This window comes from Carassius auratus, chromosome 21 (assembly GCF_003368295.1).
Source record: "Carassius auratus strain Wakin chromosome 21, ASM336829v1, whole genome shotgun sequence".
In the NCBI taxonomy this organism is placed as follows: domain Eukaryota; kingdom Metazoa; phylum Chordata; class Actinopteri; order Cypriniformes; family Cyprinidae; genus Carassius; species Carassius auratus.
In genome coordinates this window covers 21490368-21512317 of record NC_039263.1, presented here as the reverse complement: position 1 = coordinate 21512317, position 21950 = coordinate 21490368, and the positions used below count along the sequence as shown (strand labels likewise).

The 21950-nt window shown below is 37.5% G+C and overlaps 2 protein-coding genes and 1 pseudogene across 2 annotated transcripts; 1 reads left to right on the top strand and 2 right to left on the bottom strand.

Annotated features, from left to right (window-relative positions):
• Nucleotides 1-40: 40 nt before the first annotated feature.
• Nucleotides 41-12835, bottom strand: LOC113039134 (complement component C6). Its single transcript, XM_026197035.1, has 25 exons — nt 12528-12835; nt 11794-11960; nt 11565-11695; nt 11213-11357; nt 10308-10378; nt 10100-10186; nt 9876-9951; nt 8974-9161; nt 8519-8693; nt 8292-8448; nt 6943-7087; nt 6646-6793; nt 6354-6486; nt 5718-5831; nt 3802-4042; nt 3535-3657; nt 3279-3445; nt 2922-3147; nt 2559-2727; nt 1539-1656; nt 1314-1446; nt 1024-1218; nt 827-914; nt 497-738; nt 41-392 (listed from the first exon to the last, which is right to left on the bottom strand). Exons 1-25 carry the CDS (start codon nt 12675-12677, stop codon nt 211-213), a joined length of 3771 nt encoding a protein of 1256 aa, XP_026052820.1. The 5' UTR covers nt 12678-12835; the 3' UTR covers nt 41-210.
• A 319-nt stretch (nt 12836-13154) lies between these two features.
• LOC113038913 (E3 ubiquitin-protein ligase RNF180-like) lies at nt 13155-17112 on the bottom strand. Its single transcript, XM_026196714.1, has 7 exons — nt 16996-17112; nt 16446-16544; nt 16234-16326; nt 15499-16143; nt 14095-14308; nt 13886-14011; nt 13155-13794 (listed from the first exon to the last, which is right to left on the bottom strand). The coding sequence occupies exons 1-7, from the start codon at nt 17011-17013 to the stop codon at nt 13601-13603; spliced, it is 1389 nt and encodes a 462-aa protein (XP_026052499.1). The 5' UTR covers nt 17014-17112; the 3' UTR covers nt 13155-13600.
• A 1640-nt stretch (nt 17113-18752) lies between these two features.
• LOC113039133 (5-hydroxytryptamine receptor 1A-beta-like) lies at nt 18753-20427 on the top strand (annotated as a pseudogene).
• Nucleotides 20428-21950: the final 1523 nt, after the last annotated feature.

Genomic DNA, 21950 nt, shown 5'->3' with positions numbered 1-21950 from the left:
AAATATACACTTAAGTTTTAACAGATAATTACAACACATCTGAAAGTCTGATAATGTTTTATTGTGAAGTTCCACATCAATATTCTGCCAGCTCAAAGAATAACTGCATAGCATGCTGTGTGTGACTATAAAACAACAATGGGTTATCTGTACAAATCAATATTGTGTGAGCCTTTCAGCTGTGAAAATGTCTATGAAATTGGTGCACAATTAAGAACTTGCACAAGGACCTTCGTGCAGAAGCTCAAACTCCATCTTGCTGCACTTCATGGCAGCCATGAAGCACAGATTCAAGCTCGTTGTTCTTTGCGTTCTCACAATTTTCAAGCAGTACATTTGCTTCCCATCTTTGGAACATTCTCTGGGGATTTTGCACTCGCATGTTTTTGATTCTAAGAAGAAAAGATGATGTTGAATGATTTCAATTGGATAAAAACCAAAGGTGCTTTTATTCTGAAATAACACGTTACATAAGGATTCGTGATCAGATCTGTACCTGAGCAGGTCTCCCATTCGTAACAGGTGTCTGAACCGCAGGGTTCCCGCACCGAGCTCTGCTCAGATACATTGGCCCTGAATTTGGCCCAGTCCAGACTGACTGCGTCAGTTTTGCATGGTCCATTGTTCATAAAGTATAATCTTTCTCCATGACAACGGTCAGCATGAAAAGCACAGAGGGACGTAATAATGACAGTCTCCTTGTCAGCGTCAAAGACACACAAATCTGCTCTGTAATTTCTGCAGGATACATACACAAATGCATGGTGCTTAATGGTCAAGTTTCCAAACAGACCACAACAAAACTTGAAACTACTGACATTCACACCTGCATCTCTCTTTGGACATGCATGTGCATTTAGTCCCATCATGCATCTCTCCAGGTTCACAGCTGCTGTCTGGTACAAAGGGTTTATCTGCAGAAAAAATTGTGTTATTCATTTAACCAGGTTTGCATCAAAAGAGCTAAAGATGTAAATGTTTTGTGAATATGTTATGAAAAGCTCATTTATTCTGTGAAAATACCAATCTTGCAGTTTATGTCTTGTGGGATGCTTGGCTCCCAAACAAGACTCTTCCCACACGTGTAATATTGACGCCCTGAGGGGCTCATGCCACTCTCTAAGCAGGCCAGCATGATGTCACTTCCTACTTGAAACTCCGTTTTGTCTGGATATATCGTCATGCCATCAGGTACTGTGGGTTTGGAGCAGACATGTTCTGGAATGACAGGAAAACATATTATGGAGTGAAAACTGTATGGGAAAAATATTAGCTTTCAGATCATAAATCATATCAGCATTTCTATAGCTTACTAATGCACCGTCCCTTTGGTTTCTCCCAAGAGCCGTCTTGCAAACAGTGAATGAGCTGGTATCCATCCAGTTTAAAACCAGTGAAGCAGACGAATTCCTCGTGATCTCCATAATCATACTGACGTTTGTTGATCTGGAATTAGAGGGAAAACCTGGACATTAGTGGAAGCAGGCAGGAATAAATAGCATGTGATATAAAAGTTTAAGTTCTTTGTGTTTCTTCACCCTCAGGTGGCTGTTGGCAGGTGAACGGGGTTTTGGACAGCCAGAAGCTCCGGGGGGCAACTGGCTCTCACGGGACCCTTCAGTCTCAAAGTCATCATCATTAATGCACACATTTTGCCTGGGAAAGAAGTGTCATTGCACATGAAATTGTGCTTGATCAATAACCTAAAATGCATTTAAATGAATACCTTTACAATACAATTATGAACCAACTGAAACTACATGTACGCAATAAACAGTTAATTATGCAGCATTAATTATTAGTAATAAACAGTAATTTAACAGTAAATTAAAATTCATTTAAAGGGATAGTTCACCCAAAATTCACCCATTTGTTGTTTCAAACCCGTAAGACTTACTTCTGCAGAACACAAAAGAAGATATTTTGGAAAATTGTGGAAACCAAACAGTTTCAGGTGTCACTGACTTTTGGTGTCAATTGAATTGTTTTGTATTATGGGAACTGAAACTTGTTGCCAAAATTCTTCTAAATATATTTTTTATTTCGTATAAGAATGTCATACATTTGTAATTACATGAGGGTAAGTAAAACATGGATTTTTTTATTTTATTTTTTTGGACTATCATTTTTTGAAAATATATTATTAGATATTTAACAGCTAAACCAAATGACATTTCTGAGAATAAAAAAGCATCCTGTAGAGGTACATGCACAGCTGGGAAATGAAATGTCTAAAGCACAATCACATTGTAAAAAAACACTTGACTTGTTTTATTAAAGTGGTTTCAGGAAAAACACATTTTACTATAAGTCTACACAATAGAGTGTGTGTGAGAGAGAGTGAGCACAAGTGAGCAGAAGAGAGAGGTTAGATTGTATGGATTGTATGCAAATGACTAGCTGCATGCACACTGCCTATTTTAGAACAATACATATTCCTCAGAATGAAGCTAGGAACAAATTAATATGTGTTCACACATGTAATTGCATGAAATATTAGTGCCATTGACCCCAGTGATACCTCCGTTTGTAGTCTACAGACAGAACAGGGCACTTACGTCTGGAAAATAGAGATGGTGCATTCCTCCACCTGTTTCTCAGGGCCTTGGCAGGGTCTGCCGCCTCGCTGCGGTGCAGGGTTGCTACAGGTCCGTGAGCGATGCTTCTTCAAAGTGGCGTCACAAGTACTCCAAGAGCTCCAGCAACTCCAGTGCCCATCAACTTCCTCTGTGAGATGTGGCCAGAAATTGATTTCTCACACCTTATCTATTTTTTTTTATAATGAATCATTTTTTAAGCATTTACTTTTATGCATATTGTGTGTATGATATATCTTAATAATATTATCGATTAAATTAACATTTGAAATTACATATTTTATGCTCTACTGGATACAGATATTTATAGGCATGCATGTAAACCTGTAGTATAGTCCCGGGCACGTTTCTCGCAGTTAGATCCATAGGTCCCTGTCTGGCAAATACAAATGCACTCTGTTCCAGAAAGAGCAGGCCGAGCATTATTTGGGCAGGGGGCACATTTGCAGGAATCAAATTCGGTCTGATATTCTTCCAGGGCCTTATGAAGATGCCTTCTCTTTGTCACAGCACAAGGGAAACCCTGAACCAGACTCACTAAAGGCAAAAGCTAGATAAGACATTGAAAAAAATCCATATTAATTGAATGATATAGTAAACCTATTTTAAGTTCTTGTGTCATTCCTTTGACTTAAATTGTATTTTATACCCACAAATATTTGACAGGTTTCTCTATCTAACCTCAAAATCTATAACAGTTGGATTGTCTATTGTAGATTTGACCCAGTCCTGGTATGTGGTGCTGTCTGGCGATACGCCCCTCTTCTCCCAGGCCAGGGCTGCTGTAAATTCAGCTCTGCCTCCTTGCACTGACGTGATACACTTCTCTGCTGCTTTTACAATTGACCCTGGAATGGACAAGTGCATTTCAAATAGGGGTTATATAACTTAAAACATAAGCCATATATATTAAATAATACATTTGTCTATGTATTACCTTCATATTTGGTTTGTATTGAATGTTTCCCACATGTGGAACTGAATGATTTTCTGTTATAGAATATAGTAAAGATGGAGGAATCTTGGCTAAAGCAACTATTCATGTCTACTTCTGTCAGTCCTGGGAATCATAAGGAGATACAGCTGATTTAAAAAAAACAGTTTCGTTGCATTTCAGAATGAGAGAAAACAATCTAATGAAGTCACTTGAGCTCCATGTGACCAAGAGCTCTAATGCTGTAATCAGACAATCATGTCTGCTTACCATAGGTCTTTAGTTCTTCTCGATCATACTGGAAAAGGAGGTCATACTTCCCCCCTAATGTCCCAGAGCTGAAATAATGTGTCCCAAACAGCTGGAAGATCTGTCTGTAAAGGGCGTAGCTGTATTCCAGTGGCAGACTGTTCAGAAACTGAAGGAACTGGTCTGCTAAGTAGAGGCCAGAGGGTTTCAGTCTGAATGTTGATGTGGCAATAACCTGATGCACCCTGTAAAACTCAGAGTCCTGCACAAAAATTACAGAAAGAGAATAAATAGGCATAAATAAGGAATAGAGCATCATAGTTTGATGCATAGGCGGAGTTTAGGGGGGGCTGGGGGGGCAAAATCAATAATGATTTTGTCTGAGCTATGAATAAAATTTAAAAATTAAAAAATTCACATTTTTTCATTTTATTTGTATTATCTTATTATTTTAGTGGTTATAATAAGTAAGTTTTGGGCAAAATTAAGCCCCATATCCTTTGCGAGTTGCGAATGATTCTCAATTTTTCATTATTTTCCCACTTTAGCAAGTCAACAAATATTTGTTGCTCCGCTAATAAAAATGTGGTGGACTGAGTCATTTATAGCTGAATTGGACAGGATATTTGATGCTATGCAATATTCAATACACAAGCCTTAAAGGGGACATATGATAGGATTTCAAGTTTTCCTTTCTCTTTGGAGTGTTACAAGCTCCTGGTGCGTAAAGAAAATCTCAAAGAGTCTCAAACCCAAAAAGATATTCTTAAATTAAGTTAAGACTCCTCTACGCCCCCCTAAAAATGTCTCGTTCTAACACACACCCACATGTTTATGTCACTATGTGGGAAGATTTGCATAACACCAAATGTTCACGCAAAAAAAGAAGACGTTTTTTATTTTCACTGTTGCTGCCTTGTTGTGGAGAAGCTGAGTTTTTCTTTGTTAAAGTGAAATGTCTTTGTTTGGCCTTCCAAAAGAGGACACAACTAGAAATCAGTGGACATGTTATATTTACAACATTGTTCCAGAACAGTTCAACCCAAATATGTGTGCAACGCATTTTACAGAGGATGAGAGTAGCCTACAAAGTGAAGTTTTATAAACAATTTTCGGTAGGAGCACGCAGATGATCAACGCGGTTAATTCACTATTAATAACCGCACCATCCATCCAACCACCTCGAGAGAGAGAGAGAGAGAGAACCATACAAACCATACAATCAGAGCACACCTCACTTTTCAGACCGATGAGCTTTGTAAAAAACGATGCATTTCAGAAGGTTGGGCATAGAGGAGAAACAATAATGTACTGTATGAAGAAAATAATGTGTTTTTTTTTTTTTTTACCTTAAACCGCATAAACACATTTCTTTACACCAAATAGAGAAAATAATGTTCTTTATAGGAATATCATATGACCCCTTTAAGATTCACCATTGGCATGTGACTATAGTGGATCTTGTGAAATGTGCCATGATCGCATCACCGATTACTCTTGAGAAGCTTATAGATGAAGCAGGCTACGGAAGGACAGATATTCAAACTTTTTCAAACTACTGCAGTTTACCCTCATGCTGTCCATTGGTTCAGCTACATCAAAAAGTGGCACAGGACAGATTCTCAGATCTTTCTTTACTGCACATACAGAATGATTTGACTGGAAAACTATCAGAAGAAGAAAAGATAGTTAAAGAAAGACAGTGGTCATCTACGGCACAATTCAGAAAAAGAGGCTGCTTTTCTGCATTAGGTATGTTTTTCTGTTTTGTATGTATTTCTCATGTAGAATATGGTATATAAATATATGAAATGTAGAACATTTAAAAAAAAGTGTTTGTGGCTCGTTTGCCTTTGGCTCGTTTGCCAGTGGCTGCCCCCCCCCCCTCCCCCCCAGCATAAAAGGGAAACTCCATCTTTACTCTTGAGATCTCTTGCCTTTTTTTGAGATGATTTCACTGCATCTTTGAGCAGTAGGCTACGTGAGTCTTTGGCCAAGTTGACTTTTTGGGATTTGATGTCTTGCTCTTTAATATCCTCAAGATTTTCTACCTGGAATGAATTCAAATCAAATCAAATTTTAAAATACAATCATTGATCAATTTTATGTGATTTGTGTGATTGTTTTCAAAGCTATAAATATCTCTGGATCTAATTTGTTATTTTTTAGATGCACTAATATTGAAATCTTGGTCAATACTGTACATCGTTTTTTTTAATGGATATACTTTCCTGCCAATTTATATTTGTACAAACTACAAAAAACCTTTAGAATTATCCAATAGTATTACAACATAATAATATACAATATAAAAGATGGATAATTATTCCTTTTTACCTTAAACCGCATAAACACAACTAGAAAATAACTAGTTGTACTAGTTGCAACTAGAAATAACATTAAAGGCGATTTTGGTGCATCTTACCCATTTACATGGGCTGAATAATAGCTAATATATTTGAAACAACCAAATGAACATAGCCTACATGTATGGTGTCAATATATTGTGTAATTTGGATATCTTTCTATTCCAGCTAACAAAGTATGACAGACAGAAATGACATTTTTCCCACCTTGATTTCATATCTCTCAATGTTGTCAGGGATTCTGTAATAGTTTCTCCTGTGTCTTTGTAGAGTGCATGCACCCCCCATGAAGGAGTTGTCCAGAACAGCACCTCTCATCTGCTCTGCTGCAGCATCAAATCTAATTTTAAATATAACCTTTCATCAGTTTTAAGATGAGTACAATCACAGATAAGCCAGTTTGTTTTGCCGACAACATGACAACACCCTGAAATCTTACAACGTCCATGAAAATGTTTTGCAATCTAAGAAACCCAAATGATCTTTATTTGTAACTCACCCATGACCAATTAGGTCTGCTCCAGGAATGAAAGCAAATACCCGGTTACTTGAACACACGCTTTTTGTTTGCCCGCAGTCTTTCTCATCAGAGTTGTCTCCACAGTCGTTCTGTTTGTTGCACTGCAGAGTAGCGTTTATACATCTTCCTAGCAAGTTGAAGACAATAAAGCAAGTTGGTTTCTGAGCATTTAAAACTGCAAATATGTTCTAGATTATAAAATCAGTGTAGGACAAATCTTAAACCTAAGGCACAACTATGCTGTGTTTTTGTGAAGAAGTTGATGAAGATAATTACCACTGCCACAGGTGAACTTGTCTTTACAGTTGACACGATCAATCCCACACTCCTTGGAGGGATGACAGACTCTTTCCTCTGTAAGAGATGGACTACAGGCCTCCCCCCCAAACTGACCTGGCCTCAAAACAGACCTGGTTCTAAACTAAATCACACAACATTCACACACTTACTAGGGCAGTGTACAATATTTAAGCTATTTCACACTAGAAAGAATGTTGAGAATTGCTGAATATTAGCAAAATCCCTTTAAGACAAGTCATGTCACACTGCGGCCATCTTTGACATTCCTTTCGGTATGCAAGTGCAACTCCTTTCTCTTTGAATGAGGAAACATCAAGTTCTAAAAAACTGTTCACTACTTCAGCTAGCGATTACATTTCATATTTGAAATCACCAATCACCATCACCAATCTGATAACAAGTGTGTCATAAATGTTGTTTATTTTGATAAATAGCATTATTTAAAAAAAGTATTATTCAGACTAGAACAGCCAGTAATCATGCATAGTCCTGAATGCATGTCTCTGACTGAATGTTTCTATAGCAACCGGGACTTTAGCGATTGGCTTTAGCGATTGGCTCTTTCATTTAGAAGGCGGGGCTTCTAACTATAGAGCAGCCATATAGAGCATTGCATTTCCCCCCATTTAAAACTATATGAGTGACCAGTCTTGGGTATAATCTTTGATATTAGCACAATATTAGAACAAGGCTACATTCTGATATTTGGAAAAACAGCATGGTTGTGAGCATGATCATGAGCATGATAACTTTTTTTAAGAAGTTAAAATTCAGAAATATACATTTTAGACATTTTCTAACAATTTAACAAGCGCATTTTGAATGAATCTGCTGAATGAATAAGTCAATATCTCACTCTTAAAGACTTGTCATCTATCGCCTCCTACTGGCATATCAATGTAACTGAAATTTAAAGACCACATCAGACCAAGGATTATATTTTTTTAACTATTATTATATTTCTGAGAAAATAATAAAGTTCCCATCATATGATATCAGTGGAATAACTTTTTTTTCCAGCTCTTGACAGATATAGTTTTTTTTCCAGCTATTTGAAATTTCATTCCGAGGACACCTATTCACAGCAGAACCATTGTTGGAACATCTACAAACTCATCTACATCTTAAATGACCTAAGGGTGAGTAAATATTTAGTTAAATAAACTAACAGCATGTCAGAAATTTCCCAAATTTATTCTGCTGCTATTTCAGCATTATATCTGGTATTGTATCTCTTTAAATACTGGTAGACCAATCAGTTTTTAGGACCATAAACTAACTTTGGAATAAATCTCTTAATTTTAATATCTGTATGTTTTACTCACAGATTTTTTGGCACACGGCGAACACTCTGACCAGGGTCCAAACTCAGTCAGCTGACAGTGTATGGGACAAGCCTCAACACTGCATGCTCTGGTCTCATGTGTCTGACAAAACTGGACACAATTGTTTTTGATCCAGTGTTCATCATGGCGTACAGCCCTGCAACAAACAAAGGTACATATTAAAATAATCAACTTTGCACATCGGAAATATGTTAAATAATGGTTACCTTGTACGTGTTTGGGTACCATAGTTACAGGTATTGCTGCAATAGGTCCATGAACTCCATGGGTAATGGTCACAGAAACATCCCATAATGGGAGTAAATGAAGCCAGGGTGCAGAGTAGGACAAGGGGAATGGTAGTACGATCCATAGAGAAGAAAGTCTGTTGGAACTTGATAGCTTAAGGGATAGTAGAAAGATATATGCAAACATACGCATCAGTTTTAAACATTGAGTAATCAAGAACTTACCACAGACAGTTTCTTTAGAAGAGCTGCAGAAACCTAATAGTACATGAGCGTGATGAATGATGCATCAATTTCAGACTCCTCCAAAAGCATGCAAGCACACTATCATGTGTAATTTTAGCCTCCGAGTTTAACTGCAATATGAATTAAATTTAAAATCAGAGAGACAGATGCACAATCAGCTACTCTGGAAAAGTAACTCTAATTCTGACCTGGATGAATTGTCTTAAAGAATTCTCTCACAACTCTCTTTACAGAATTTGTCCATCCCCCTTTGCTTCCAGTAAACCCCTGCAGCTGGAAGTCTTCACTTTGACATTTGGCTCCTGCTTTAGACCATGGGAATGTGGACAGGGAGAACATGAATAACATGTTATTACAGGTCAGAGTTATTGTCTTTCTTCATGCCGAATTTAAGGTCTCTTTTGCACGTTATGTTATTTTTCATAACTTTGGTCTTAATTTTAAACATGCATCAGTTTCTTAAATTTTTTAAAGGGTTTATTTTAAAGGCAAAAAACAATGCAAATTACTGTAGGATGCAATAAAACAAACAATTACAGTAAAAAAACAACAACTTTATTATAATTATAAAATGACTTATAGCTTATATGAGCTGTAACTATGCACACTTTATAGACACCTGACATGAGTTGCTGCAAACTCTCATTAAACTGATATGCATTTACACAAACCTGATGTCTTAAATGGATGGATGAAAAATAAATCTCTAAAATCAATTATAATAAATACATAATGTTTTATTTACAATTATTTGTATTATGTACATAGTGAAGTTTATTTTGTTATAGTTATTTCAAGCTCAGAATGAAATAGCAATGGCTTTAGTGCAGAGCATTCTTGTGCCCTTAAAATGACTAATATATATATATTTTTTCATAATTACCCCTTTATGGAAGACTAAATAAAAAGCATTCCACAGTGGCTAAATTTATAAAAATAAAAAAAACAAGCAAGATGATGAAATACAGCAATCCTATAACTAAACGTGCCCTTTCACCGACAACAAATTTTATGACTATGATAAAATCAGAGACAGATGTTATTATTTTACTTCATTCTCTTGCTTTTTTACACAATCATATGGTTTCACAGCACATGACGAAGTAAAAACAGACCACTGATTTTGCTAAAAAACCCAATTGGCAGGGTTTTGAGTCGAGGGGATTCTGTCCTCCAACAAGGGATTAAGTGGTTTTAACATTGTCCAGGGACAAGTTACATTAGCGAAACAGTTCCAGAGACACGAAGGAGACGAGTGAAGCTTAAATTGATCAATGATCAGAAAAGAAGACTTGAGAGTATTGAAGGTTCAGCCAGACACAAGGCAACAAAGCCCGGAGAATCGCCTCTTCCTCTGCCTCACCAGTGGATAAGGAGTCAGATTTAGCAGACTGCTGTCATCTACACACATAAAAGCACAGCATTAAAAAATAAAACACATTTCTAGCTATATGAGCATTTTTTTTTTTGTTGAAAAAACTATATCATCAGAATAATTTCCTTAAAAAATTTTGAGACATACCTTGATTTTTCAGTGGCAAAGGCATTGTCTCCCTGAGTTTGCTTAGAAGGTTCCTCATTTCTCGCGTATCACTGGAAGACATTTCACAACATAGGAACGTCAACAAAGATTATAGCCAAAATTATTTATTTATAAGTGCCTAAAGGCCCATTAAATTGACTGACAAGCCATTTTATATACAAAAGTTTGGAGTCTGTAAGATGTTTTACTTTTTTTTTTTTTTAAGAAGTCTCTTATGCTCACCCTGGCTACATTTATTTGATAAAAAGTACAGTAAAACAAGAATATTGTGAAATTTTACTATAATTTTACATGTTTATTATTTTCATATATTTTTTTACATTAAAATGACCAAAGCTGAATTTTCAGTATCCTTCAGCAGCCTACAGTAACCTGTCACATGATCCTTCCGAAAATCACTATAATATGCTGATTATTATCAATGTTAAAATGCATTTGTGCTGCTCAGTATTTTGGTGGAATACATGGAATATGTTTATCAGTAATTTTTCTATCAATTTAATGCATGCTTGATGAACAAACTTATACATTTTGATAAAAAAAATCTTACTGACCTCAAACATTTGAACGGTAGTGTATTCATAAATATTTAGCAAAATTTTTTTAAGTTTTGTTTTTACACCTATAATGAATGATTATAAATCAGCAGCCATTGTTTTTTTGTTTTTATTTGATTATGTATTAGCATTTGCTCATTCCTTTCAAAGGTTTGCAGTTTACAGTCCTCCTTTTTCTTTTTCTCAGGTTTTCAAATACTTTTTGCTTCAAATTTTTTCATGTTGTAATTCATCTCAGAGCTGGTAGGTTGTTTCAAATCCCTATGGAGTAAATTAAGTAGAAAAAGTGGAAGCCTTTCCTAATTAATCCAGTTTGTCATACTGTACCTCTCTATGTTCTCAATGTCTGTGCATACGACCCAGGATTCCTGAGGAAAATCTACAGGTGATGATGATCGATCTTCCAGCATCGGCACATCAGAGCTTTCATCGACCCTGTAGTCCACGTTGGGCTCAGGGCACACATCATTTCCTGAAGCGAGTGACACAAGAGTCAAAGTTATATTTTGTTTTGCTTGCAGTGAATGCTTAAAGGGACTGTTTTATGTAGTTATTGTGCCATCCCCACCACCTTCAGACTGACAGTAGCATTTCAGCATGCAGTATATTAGCTTTATGTACTCATGTCTGTTTATGTAAAGAATCTGCTGTCCTCTGCTGGCTGTCATTGACACAACACCTTTCCTATGGAGCTGCAGAACACCCAACAGACACATAGATTTAAGCATCTCTGTAATGTACATCTCCAGACAGCACTGAAGCTGGATGAACAATCTGCATATTTCTGGGTGGATTTCACCATCCTCTGGCCTAAGAAAAGCACAGTGAGAAAAAGAGAAACCACATTATATGGCATCTTACCTGACACGCCATCAAATCTGCATGGCTGTTCTAACAAACAGACTTACCCAGAGATTGCGATGAGGTTTTGATAGGCCACCTGGGCTACAGCGCATCCTTTGACGCGAGTCTTGTGCATCTGTGCCCTTAAAGAAGGACAGTCAATTGTATTCTCCCCTATGGAGATGACCTGCTCACGATGGAGAGCCACAAGAGTGTTGAACTCCTGAACGGTCTAAAATGAAGACAAATCCTGTTCAGTCTATTTTTAGAAAGTGAATGTGTATAGTTTAAGCTAAAGCAGTGTTTTGTAACATGGTTGCTGGTTGGGTTGGAAGACCACCTTGTACCAGCACCAAACCATTTACCAGCCAGTCAAACTTGGTGATCATTTTAGACTAGCTAGAAATATTCCAAAATAGCTAGCAGCTTAAACTGGATTTTCCAGCAGGGTAAACACGAGTTTAGCTGCCATTGTCTAGATGCCACATAGCAACACATGGGATCGTGGGGAGGAATGTCATTTCTAAACAATGGTGCAGTATGAAAACACAAATAATAAACATAATAACACCAATTGTTTATCTTAGAAGAATCCATATATCGGTAATAAGTATCAATGTTTGTGGGCTATACGTTTCTACTGCAATTATTCGTCATGTTAACGCTAATCCTGTTAATTTGCATATCATTGATGGTCATTTTAACGTGTAGACACACACACACACACACACACACAAAAAGCCTATCCAAAAATACTATACGCAGAAGAGTGACAAGGGTTGTCCTTCAGCGCGCTCACCGTTCTACAGTCATCCATCGCCCGCTGAGCTCTCCGCGTGCTCTCGGTGCTCTCCCGGCGCTCCGGATCCCTCACCGAAGATTTCCCGATTTGAAAAATATTGGCTGCGGATCTGGGGCGGTTCTTTCGCCCGTTCGGTGCAGAACACATGCATACGCATCCACGAATGAAACCACGTAACTGAGAAAACGTCTCTAATCCGCCTGTCCTCGATGAGAGGGTGAGGGCGATCCTTGGAAGCGGGTTGTTTCGATGATCAGAATGATGTGACGGAGCCGAGCGAGCGTCCGCGACGCTTCGACTGCATCTCCCGCACTAACAGGCGAGTCACCTTCACCCCTGTCGAGGGCCGAGCGCCGCTGCTGGATCTCCACAGATGCGGGCTTCACGACCCCTGAATCGACGGCTTCGTCGAAGTAACACAATTGCTTAGTGTGAGGAATAAGAAACATTCGCGAAGAATATTTCCAGAACGTTAGGATTTGGTTCTAAACAAGGATGTTCTGTGCTGGGTGTTCTCTCTTAGGATTAAAATGAACAAAAAGTACAATCCCAAACGAGATTAGCCAAATCTTAATAAATAAATAAATCTCATTCCAGTATAATGAATTGACACAACAAAACATGTTCTGAAACATTTTACTGTGTAAAAGAAGCCATTTTTACAACATAAACCTTGGTTCTAGCATTAAACGAGCATCTAAGCCACTCCAAGTAGGCCTTATGGTAACAGAAAAAGAGGCAGCTTATCAAAATGTACAGAAGGACTAAGCATTATACCCGGAATTATTGCTTTTTCTCTTTTCTGCTGCATTATAATACTGTTTACAGGTCAAGTAGGCAGATGCTGTAAGGAAATTGCTTAACGGGATATCTATGAATTGCACAAACCCTGTAAGACCTAAACTACAAACAAACACACAAATGATTCTCCCAGGAAGAAAAACACCTTGATAATATTTCGTCTTATTTGAAGCTACATTGAAATAAAAGTATGAGGCACTTGATGAGATGTCCACAGTCAACAACATTCATTTGTCCAGCAATCAAAGTGAGAACTAATCCTCCATACATCAGAGGAGGAGGAAGTAGCAGAGGCCACAGAAGACGATGAACGCCATCACCCAGTGAAGAGAGTAGATAGAGATGATCACAAAGTCAATGTCAAATGGCCAGCCCCACATGTCTCCCAGATCCAGTGCATCCAGGCCAAATGCTCTGTGGGGAAACTGCCAGCGACTGGCAGGGCCGCCATGTCTCTGTATTCCTGAAAAAAAAAAAAAATGAAATAAATGTGCAAACTTTTTAACGCCTAGTGTCCTGAAGACAAATGGCATTGCAAATGACATATAACAAACCCCAAAAGATGCGGAAACGCTTTGGACAGTTGGGCAGGGGCCATTTAGAATAGTTGGTCTTCTGAAAGGTCTCATGTCTTGAATGATACACTTTTGGAAAGCAAGTCTTTGTAGTTTGATTGAGCTCTGAAACAAAAGGTTGATCAGGTGGTTAGATAAAGTTCTTGCAAACGATATGACAAAAAATGGAGTTTATTTGTTCCACTAACCTTCCTGAAAGAGCACATGGGATATAAGGGTCCTACAGAGGGGACAGGGGGTATTGCTTGGCCTGTTCTTAGCTAGAGTTCTCAAACAGGGCTCACAGAACACATGACTGCAAGGATGGCACTTGTAAGGGCTGTAATATACCTCTAAACACACGGCACATGTGTATCCCTCCCTTTCTTCATCATCGCTGCCTGTTAAGTCCCACTTCATAGCCTGATAGGTGGAAATAACACATAAAATATGAATGAAGAACTGATACATTATGTTTAAGGGGGAAAAAAACAATTCTCCAATAAAATGACACCTGCTGCAACAGCCACATGTAACTGTGAATGGCGTATTAAGATCCTCAGGATCTTGCAGCAGCTTATTATTCGGATTTATGCCTGTCCTGATCCACAAATCTATTATTGACATTTTGCGAGAACTCTTTTCAGCACAACACAGCTCCTTTTTTTAATAGCTCACATATTTATGGCTTATCTGACTCCTCGTAGATTTAACAATATAGAGCTGTGTACCATTCAGAATTGAGGAAGCAAATAGGATGCAGAATTGTAAATCAAATGTGGCAAAAACAACAACAAAAAAAGCCGTATTCACCCCAATAACTATAATTTTCCTGCAGCTCCAACAGTAGAGCATTGAGCTAGAAATGCCAAAATCATGGGTTCTGAATAAATGTATACACTGAATGCAGTGCAAGTCACTTTAGATATGCCAAATACTTAAATGTAACAATAAAGTTATAATAATCGTTTGAATTATATAAGAATAGGGAAGTCCACACCACAGCTATAACAATAATGTCACAAAGGAATGATCTCATTGCAATCACTTTCAGAACATAAACAGTGAGTTATTATGCAAAGTAGCTGTTGTTATATTTATTTTTATAAATATCATTCTTGATGTAAATGGGCCTTTAAAATGAAATGAAACTTATAACATCTGTCAGTGTAAAAAGTCAGTTTTAATTATCCATTTAATCATCCATATATTTGATATCTTCATTTTTCATTCATATTTAAGCAGGCTGCTAATAATTATGGAGTTGACATTATGTAAAGTATTGCAATCTCACAAGCTTTAACGTTGATAATGTAAAGTGCTGTTGGACAATGTGTAGTGTTGTTTGCCAAATTTAAAACCTTTATAAAATGTATGTCTGTGTTAAGAAAAATTTCTGATCATTTCAGAAGAAATGCATATCAGGGTATAAATAGCCATAATTATTCAAAATTATTTATTTTTGGACTATAAGTTATGTGTGATTTTTATAAATGTCTTTGATTGCAATTCAATTAAATCTAAATGAACATCCTGAAGGGAAGTTAAATTGATTTAGTTCACAAATAAGAACAAAATGAGTCAGCACCACTCACAACTTTAAAATATCTCACCAGATCTTTTGCTTCCTGCTGTCTCTGAATCCAATTCTCCTTCTTCCTCTGCTTCCTTCTTAGGCTTTTCAGGCGGTTTTTCTCTCTTTTGGAGAGCTTTGCCTCTAGGTTGGGTGAGATGCTTCTTGATGGCTCCTCCATCACTCGGAGTCTGACCTCCTCTGGATTCACAGCTCTTTCCAGAGAGCTTCTACTCTGGGAAGCAGAACCCACATGCCTTACTTCTAAGCTCTCCTGATAATCTGACAGCTGTGGTGGCAGTTCAGAAGGCAAAGAAACATCTGTGCCTCTCTCAACAGTCTCAAGAATCTGTGGTTCTTCAGTTGACTCAACCTCAAGTTCACTTTCAGCAGAGGCTACATGGGACACAGTACAGGAAAAGCTGAGGGTTGAGGAAGGAGAGGGAGCTGAGCTTATTGTCTGAGGGAGAGCCTCCACCTCCTCCTTCCTCCTCACGGTATGTTCTCTAGTCCTTCCTAGTCTTGTCAGAAGAACTGGAGGTTTTAGATCCTGATCAACACGACTCTTACTGAGATGTACAGTTGTATCACATCCACAGGAGCATTTACAGCACTTTACAAAATTAAAGCCTCCTAAGCGAGCTCCACAATTCTGACAGTTTAATTTCCCCACTGTCCAACTGGCCTGCAAGAAATGCACATTTTATCAGAACCGATAATTTTCAGAAATCAAAAGCCCAATTGCATTAATTAAAAACAAAGAAATGAGAACTACCTGATCAACACTTGCCAAAATCCAATCTGGCAAATTTTCAACATTCAAATGCCACACATTGCATGTGCCTGCAGTCTCGCTTGATGTTACTGCCTGTATTATTATAAAGCAATGTCACTTTTACATGAATGAAAATCTTAAACCTTTCCCAATATACTGCAGTTACCTTTCAAAGACAACATATTATAAGTTTTAGATCATAAGTCTCCCACCTTCAGGAGGCTGGTCGAGTCTATTATACATCTACGGCACTTTCTGCAGCGAAGGTTTGTTGGATCTTCTAGTGTCCCCGATTGATCTTGTTCTTCAGTCTGATTGAAATGTGCATTAGAAAACCATGATTTATTACTGTACAAATCCCTAGGTAGATTAGTATTACACACAATATAATGCATGCATAAATAGTTTATTGTTCTTAAGTAGTGTAATATGTTGTCATCTTTGTATGTCTTCATTTTTTTTTTTGCACATTAGAAAACTTAATGCTTGAGCATAAAACAGGCCAATACAATCTCTTGCCACAAACAACATTAAAATTATTACAACACAGCAAGAATCACTGTATTAACTATCTAAACTCGCACTAATTTTCTCGTCAAGTTTGTACGGATATTTAAACAGTGTAAGTTAGTGTTCTTAATGAAAAATCTACAGTATTAGTTCCTGTACTGTCCGGTGTTTTTACAGTCATTGTTATGTAAATACTTCCTGTTTGTCTCAGTTAAACATTTGGTTTACGTATGTACCAAAAAAATAGCATACCACGAAAGAGCTAGCCATTTTCCTCGACGGGATTTCAGAAGAGCACCTAAAGTTGTTTGGCTAAAAGGCTAAAAACAACAAACTGGCTCTGTACTAACCACTCGAAGTGCAATTGCAATTCGCTACGGAAGCCGCAGAGGGGAAAAAGCCTCGGAACAGGCGTAAATACCGTAAGTACACAATAATGAATCTATTTCGTTCATAATGTTACTCATTCATTTATTAAATCAATCAAAATGTCCTAACCTAAAGCAGACGAATGCATAAAAATGTTGAAGAGAGACCCTATAGGAACATGGAAAATTCAATCGAAAAATGCTTTAAACACAACTGCTTGTGGTATATTTGTGGTGTAAGTTAAATGCGCTGGAGCGGCGTTTTGTTACTTTCCTCAGGCGATTGCGACTTCACATCTTTAGCCCCAATAGCCTATATATGTTTTGACTATTGAATTGTTTGAATAACTTTGTTTTACCGTCTATGGCACACGCACGCACGCACACACACACACACACACACACACACATATAGGCTATGTTTATAATAGCCTATGTATCCATACAAATACAAAACAGTCTTTAAAAATATAATTAATGTTAAAGGGGTCCTATTATGCTTTTTCACTTTTTTCAACTTTATATAGTCTGTAATGATATATATATATATATATATATATATATATAATATATATAATATATATATATATATATATATATATATATATTATAGAGACCCATGCTAATTTATAAAAAATATCTCAGAAAAAATTTGATATTGTGCATAGTTTATTTGAGTGTGAAAGTCATTAACCAAAATGTGGCCCATTTTAGCTGACTTAATCCTAACTGTATTCTCCACAGCTACTGAGAATTAAATTACAGTAAAGCCTAATATTTTCACACACACATATTGATTTATTTCCCAAATTGGAGTGACTTTTCTCAAATAATAGACACCATTATTTCAGCAGTTTAGGACACAAAATAGGACAGATGCTTATTTGATAACTGTTTAATTTCCTATTTGGATTATTATGTATTGACTTTTTTTTAAAGATTAGACTAAGAGTTTTTTTCCAAGGCAATGTTAGATGCAGTGTTTCCTGTCATACCTACACATACTGGGTTTCAAAAACAGTATCATACCTTGATTTTTAAATCCTGATCTCAAAGTAAAAAAGAGGTGCTAAAGTCTGATTTTGTGTGCATGTTATAGAATTAATCATCTTAAATCAAGGGAAGAAGGATTTTGAAAGTCTGACAGTAGCTTTGTAAAATTAACCCTGCGTGCTCTAAATGTCTCAAAATGATTAAGTTTAGAAATGTTGAAAATGTAGGCTAATCAAAAAGTAATCAAATGTAATCAGTTACATTAATAAAATCTAATTGAAATATATAACTAGCCTACACATTATTACATTTCAAATAGGGTAACCTGTAATCTGTAACCTATTACGTAACATTTCCAAAGTAACCTTCCCAACACTGAATAGGCTACTCAGGGGTCTGGATGAAGGAGAGGTGTTTTGGGCCAAACGTTGTTTTCTCAGCAGCAGACGCGCTACAGCAGGTGGCAGCAGCACAATACAATTTTCAGCTTTACGAAAACAAGCTTTACGAAAGCAAAAAAAGTTGCTTTCTAAAGAAAAAGTTCACTCCTTTGGAAATTGAGGGAATTGGACCCCCGTCTTAAAAAGCATCGTTCAAGCATTCAAATGTTGGAATTGCTTCAATAGTTTGTTGCTACAAAATCGGATGATGAGGATGGATGGATCTCACTGGAAGAAATTCTGGAAAAACGCGCGTGCATTTTCTATGCCGAGCCCACCCGGTACACCTGCGTAGGTAACTGACGTCTAGAGTCACTGCTGATATAAATGGAGCCGCGTCCGTCACAAGTCGTCAGTAACAATGTTGATGGCTGGCATCGCCTTCAAGTGTTTGAGCTCCTCTGAATGGAGTAGTGCTGTTTAATGAGGTTCTGCTAATTTTACGCTCTACGCGACATGAAGAAAACAACGACACGTTCTTATCTTTTCAGAACGACAGTGGGTAAATCAGCAGCTCGACAATGTGACTTTACCTGTGAAGGTTCCACTAAGTTATCAGATCTCCACGTCTTTGCTGATCGGCGCGCTCATTCTATGTTCCATATTTGGAAACGCGTGTGTTGTGGCGGCTATTGCTTTGGAAAAGATCGCTGCAGAATGTTGCAAACTACCTGATCGGATCACTTGCCGTGACGGACCTCATGGTGTCGGTGCTTGTGTTGCCAATGGCAGCTCTTTACCAAGTTTTAGACAAGTGGACGCTTGGACAAGTAACTTGTGATATTTTTATTTCTTTAGACATTTTATGTTGCACATCTTCAATTCTGCATCTGTGCGCAATCGCTTTGGATAGATACTGGGCTATCACCAACCCAATAGACTACATGAAGAAAAGGACATTAAAACGTGCCGCTCTTTTAATCACCGTTACCTGGTTTGTCGGCTTTTCGATATCAATTCCACCCATGTTGATCATGAAATCTCAACCTAAGAGTAAAGCAGAAGACATGGCCAATCCTGAAGCTTGCATGATCAGCCACGACCCATGGTACACCATTTATTCCACCTTTTGCGCGTTTTACATCCCTCTGATTCTCATGCTGGTCTTGTACGGACGCATATTCAAAGCGGCGAGATTTCGCATTCGCAAAACCGTTCGAAAGCCCGAGAAGAAGAGGGTGAAATGTTTGACTGTGTCACCTGCGCTTTTTAAGCGAGCGAACGGAGAGCTGGGCAAAAACTGGAAAAGCGCAGTCGAACCCAAGCCCGCCGCGTGCGTAAACGGCGCGGTGAAGCACGCGGAAGACGGTGAGTCTTTGGAGATCATCGAGGTTCACAGCAACTCCAAAAACAACATGCCTCTTCCCAACACGCCAAACTCTGTCCCTCTGTTCGAGAACAAACACGAGAAGAACACCGAGGCGAAGAGGAAGCTCGCCTTGGCGCGCGAGCGCAAGACAGTGAAGACGCTGGGCATTATAATGGGCACTTTCATTGTGTGTTGGTTGCCATTCTTCATCAAAGCAATCGTGCTCCCTTTTTGTCCGTCTTGTGATATGCCTTTGTGGCTCATCGACGTCATTAATTGGCTCGGGTATTCAAACTCGCTTTTGAACCCCATCATTTACGCGTACTTCAATAAAGACTTTCAGAGCGCCTTCAAGAAAATCATTAAATGTCATTTTTGCAGACCATAAACGTACCCTCTTTTCAGTTTTAACTGTCAGAAAAACGAGTTTATCCAGTAGGCCTATTGATTGCTCAGAAAAACAATAGTGGTGTATTTCAACAGCACTCCAAACTTGCTCTGTAGTAACACTATAAATATACATGATCCATCCTGATTTTATGTATCAGATGTATATGTTATGATGTCATTTTACATAATGTGTACTGCAAATGTTTATTCATGTCCATGACAAACAAAGATCATGTCCATGATGTAAAAAATAAAAAGTCCCACTGTACATTTACCTTGTGTCCTTGTCCTTCTGTCTAATCATTATGCACAGACCAAAAATGATAAATACTAATGTTTATGAATGAGAAACAACAACTTGTGCAATTCTCAAAGAATAATTGAATTAAATAATTAAATAGAAATTGTATTAATTCATATTATATTTAAAGCTGTCTATCAAATAAGCAACAGCAAGAAAAAAAATTCAAAGGACATCTTATGTGAATTGTCACCTTGAACATTTGACGCCTGTAAAGATATGTTCATAACATTGACTTGGATTATATAAGTATCAATATGAATAATATAAATGTCAACCTATTAATTTTTTTTACTATGTCTGATGGCACATGACCACATTTAAAGATAAAGGATTTCAAAAAGCTTAATCCACAGGAAGTGTTAATTTCTCAAGAGACAGCTGTACATTTATTGATGCGTCACTTTCAGTCCATCATTTAAATGCATCTTTATACTTTACCTCTTTGCCAGGCACTTTAAAACCCATTAATCCTGACTTGCACCTTCATCCCCTGTGGAAACCCTGCGTGAAACAATGGATACAAAGAAGCAACAGAGAGGCCGAAAGATCCTCTTAACAACTCCCTTCATAAAAGAATGTTTTCAACAAGATGCTCCACCGCACATATCTCTTTATTCCTCAAATAAAGACTTTATTAAATCTCAAGGCTTTTACATGAACAGGAATGTGCCAGTGCAAATTGTTCCAATGAATTATATTAACAGATCCCCAGCTGGCACTGTTTATGTCAACTGATGAATTCTTGTTGAAACATAATTGTCTGTTTGTTCCATCAGTGCTGGAAATTAAAATGTGAAAAGTCAATAAAACAGGCAACTGGGCTACATACTTGTGAGTTCAAACTCAAACTCTATAAGGAATTATTATTATAAAAATTTTTGGAGGATTGCACTAGGCGTAAATCCCTGGGTGGGGGGTGGTGGGAGGCAAGAACACTAAAATAAGATTAAAAAACCATGCTCTGTATTGTAAATAAAAATGCTTTATACTTTAAATACTTGTGTAAAACAACACAAACGGGCCAAAAATGCATTTTAAGTTTAGAAAGATTTTTAGTCTGCCCCTTGCCTCACAGTGCTTTGGCCCAAATGCCAGCTTTGCTCTTTTACATCACCTACACACACACACACACACACACACACAGAGAGAGAGAGAGAGAGACAAGTCCGGTGAGAGAGACGTCAATAGTTGATGAACTCCAGTAAGTAAGGTTGTCAGCTATTTTATTCACTTAAACATTGAATAAAGTGATTATTTTATCTTTAATACATGATGGCAATGTATTTTTCGACGACTCCGCTATGTTAGTAATAATAACTTTACCTGTTTAACGGAAAGGGTTGCCAAGTGTTCACAACAACCTGCTCAATAGCTACACTGTAAAAATTTTCCAGGATTTCACA

What these genes read in the sequence shown, in the direction of transcription:
- LOC113038913 (XM_026196714.1), bottom strand. An exon ending in TTTTGGCAAGTGTTGATCAG is followed by an intron (nt 16,144 to 16,233) that starts GTAGTTCTCATT and finishes CATTTCTTGCAG; the next exon opens with GCCAGTTGGACAGTGGGGAA. An exon ending in GCGTTTCCGCATCTTTTGGG is followed by an intron (nt 13,795 to 13,885) that starts GTTTGTTATATG and finishes TTTTTTTTTCAG; the next exon opens with GAATACAGAGACATGGCGGC.
- LOC113039134 (XM_026197035.1), bottom strand. Translation starts at nt 12,677, where the DNA reads ATGTGTTCTGCACCGAACGGGCGAAAGAACCGCCCCAGATCCGCAGCC. An exon ending in CTTTAAGACAATTCATCCAG is followed by an intron (nt 8,694 to 8,973) that starts GTCAGAATTAGA and finishes CTATCCCTTAAG; the next exon opens with CTATCAAGTTCCAACAGACT. An exon ending in CAAGTTCACCTGTGGCAGTG is followed by an intron (nt 6,794 to 6,942) that starts GTAATTATCTTC and finishes TCAACTTGCTAG; the next exon opens with GAAGATGTATAAACGCTACT.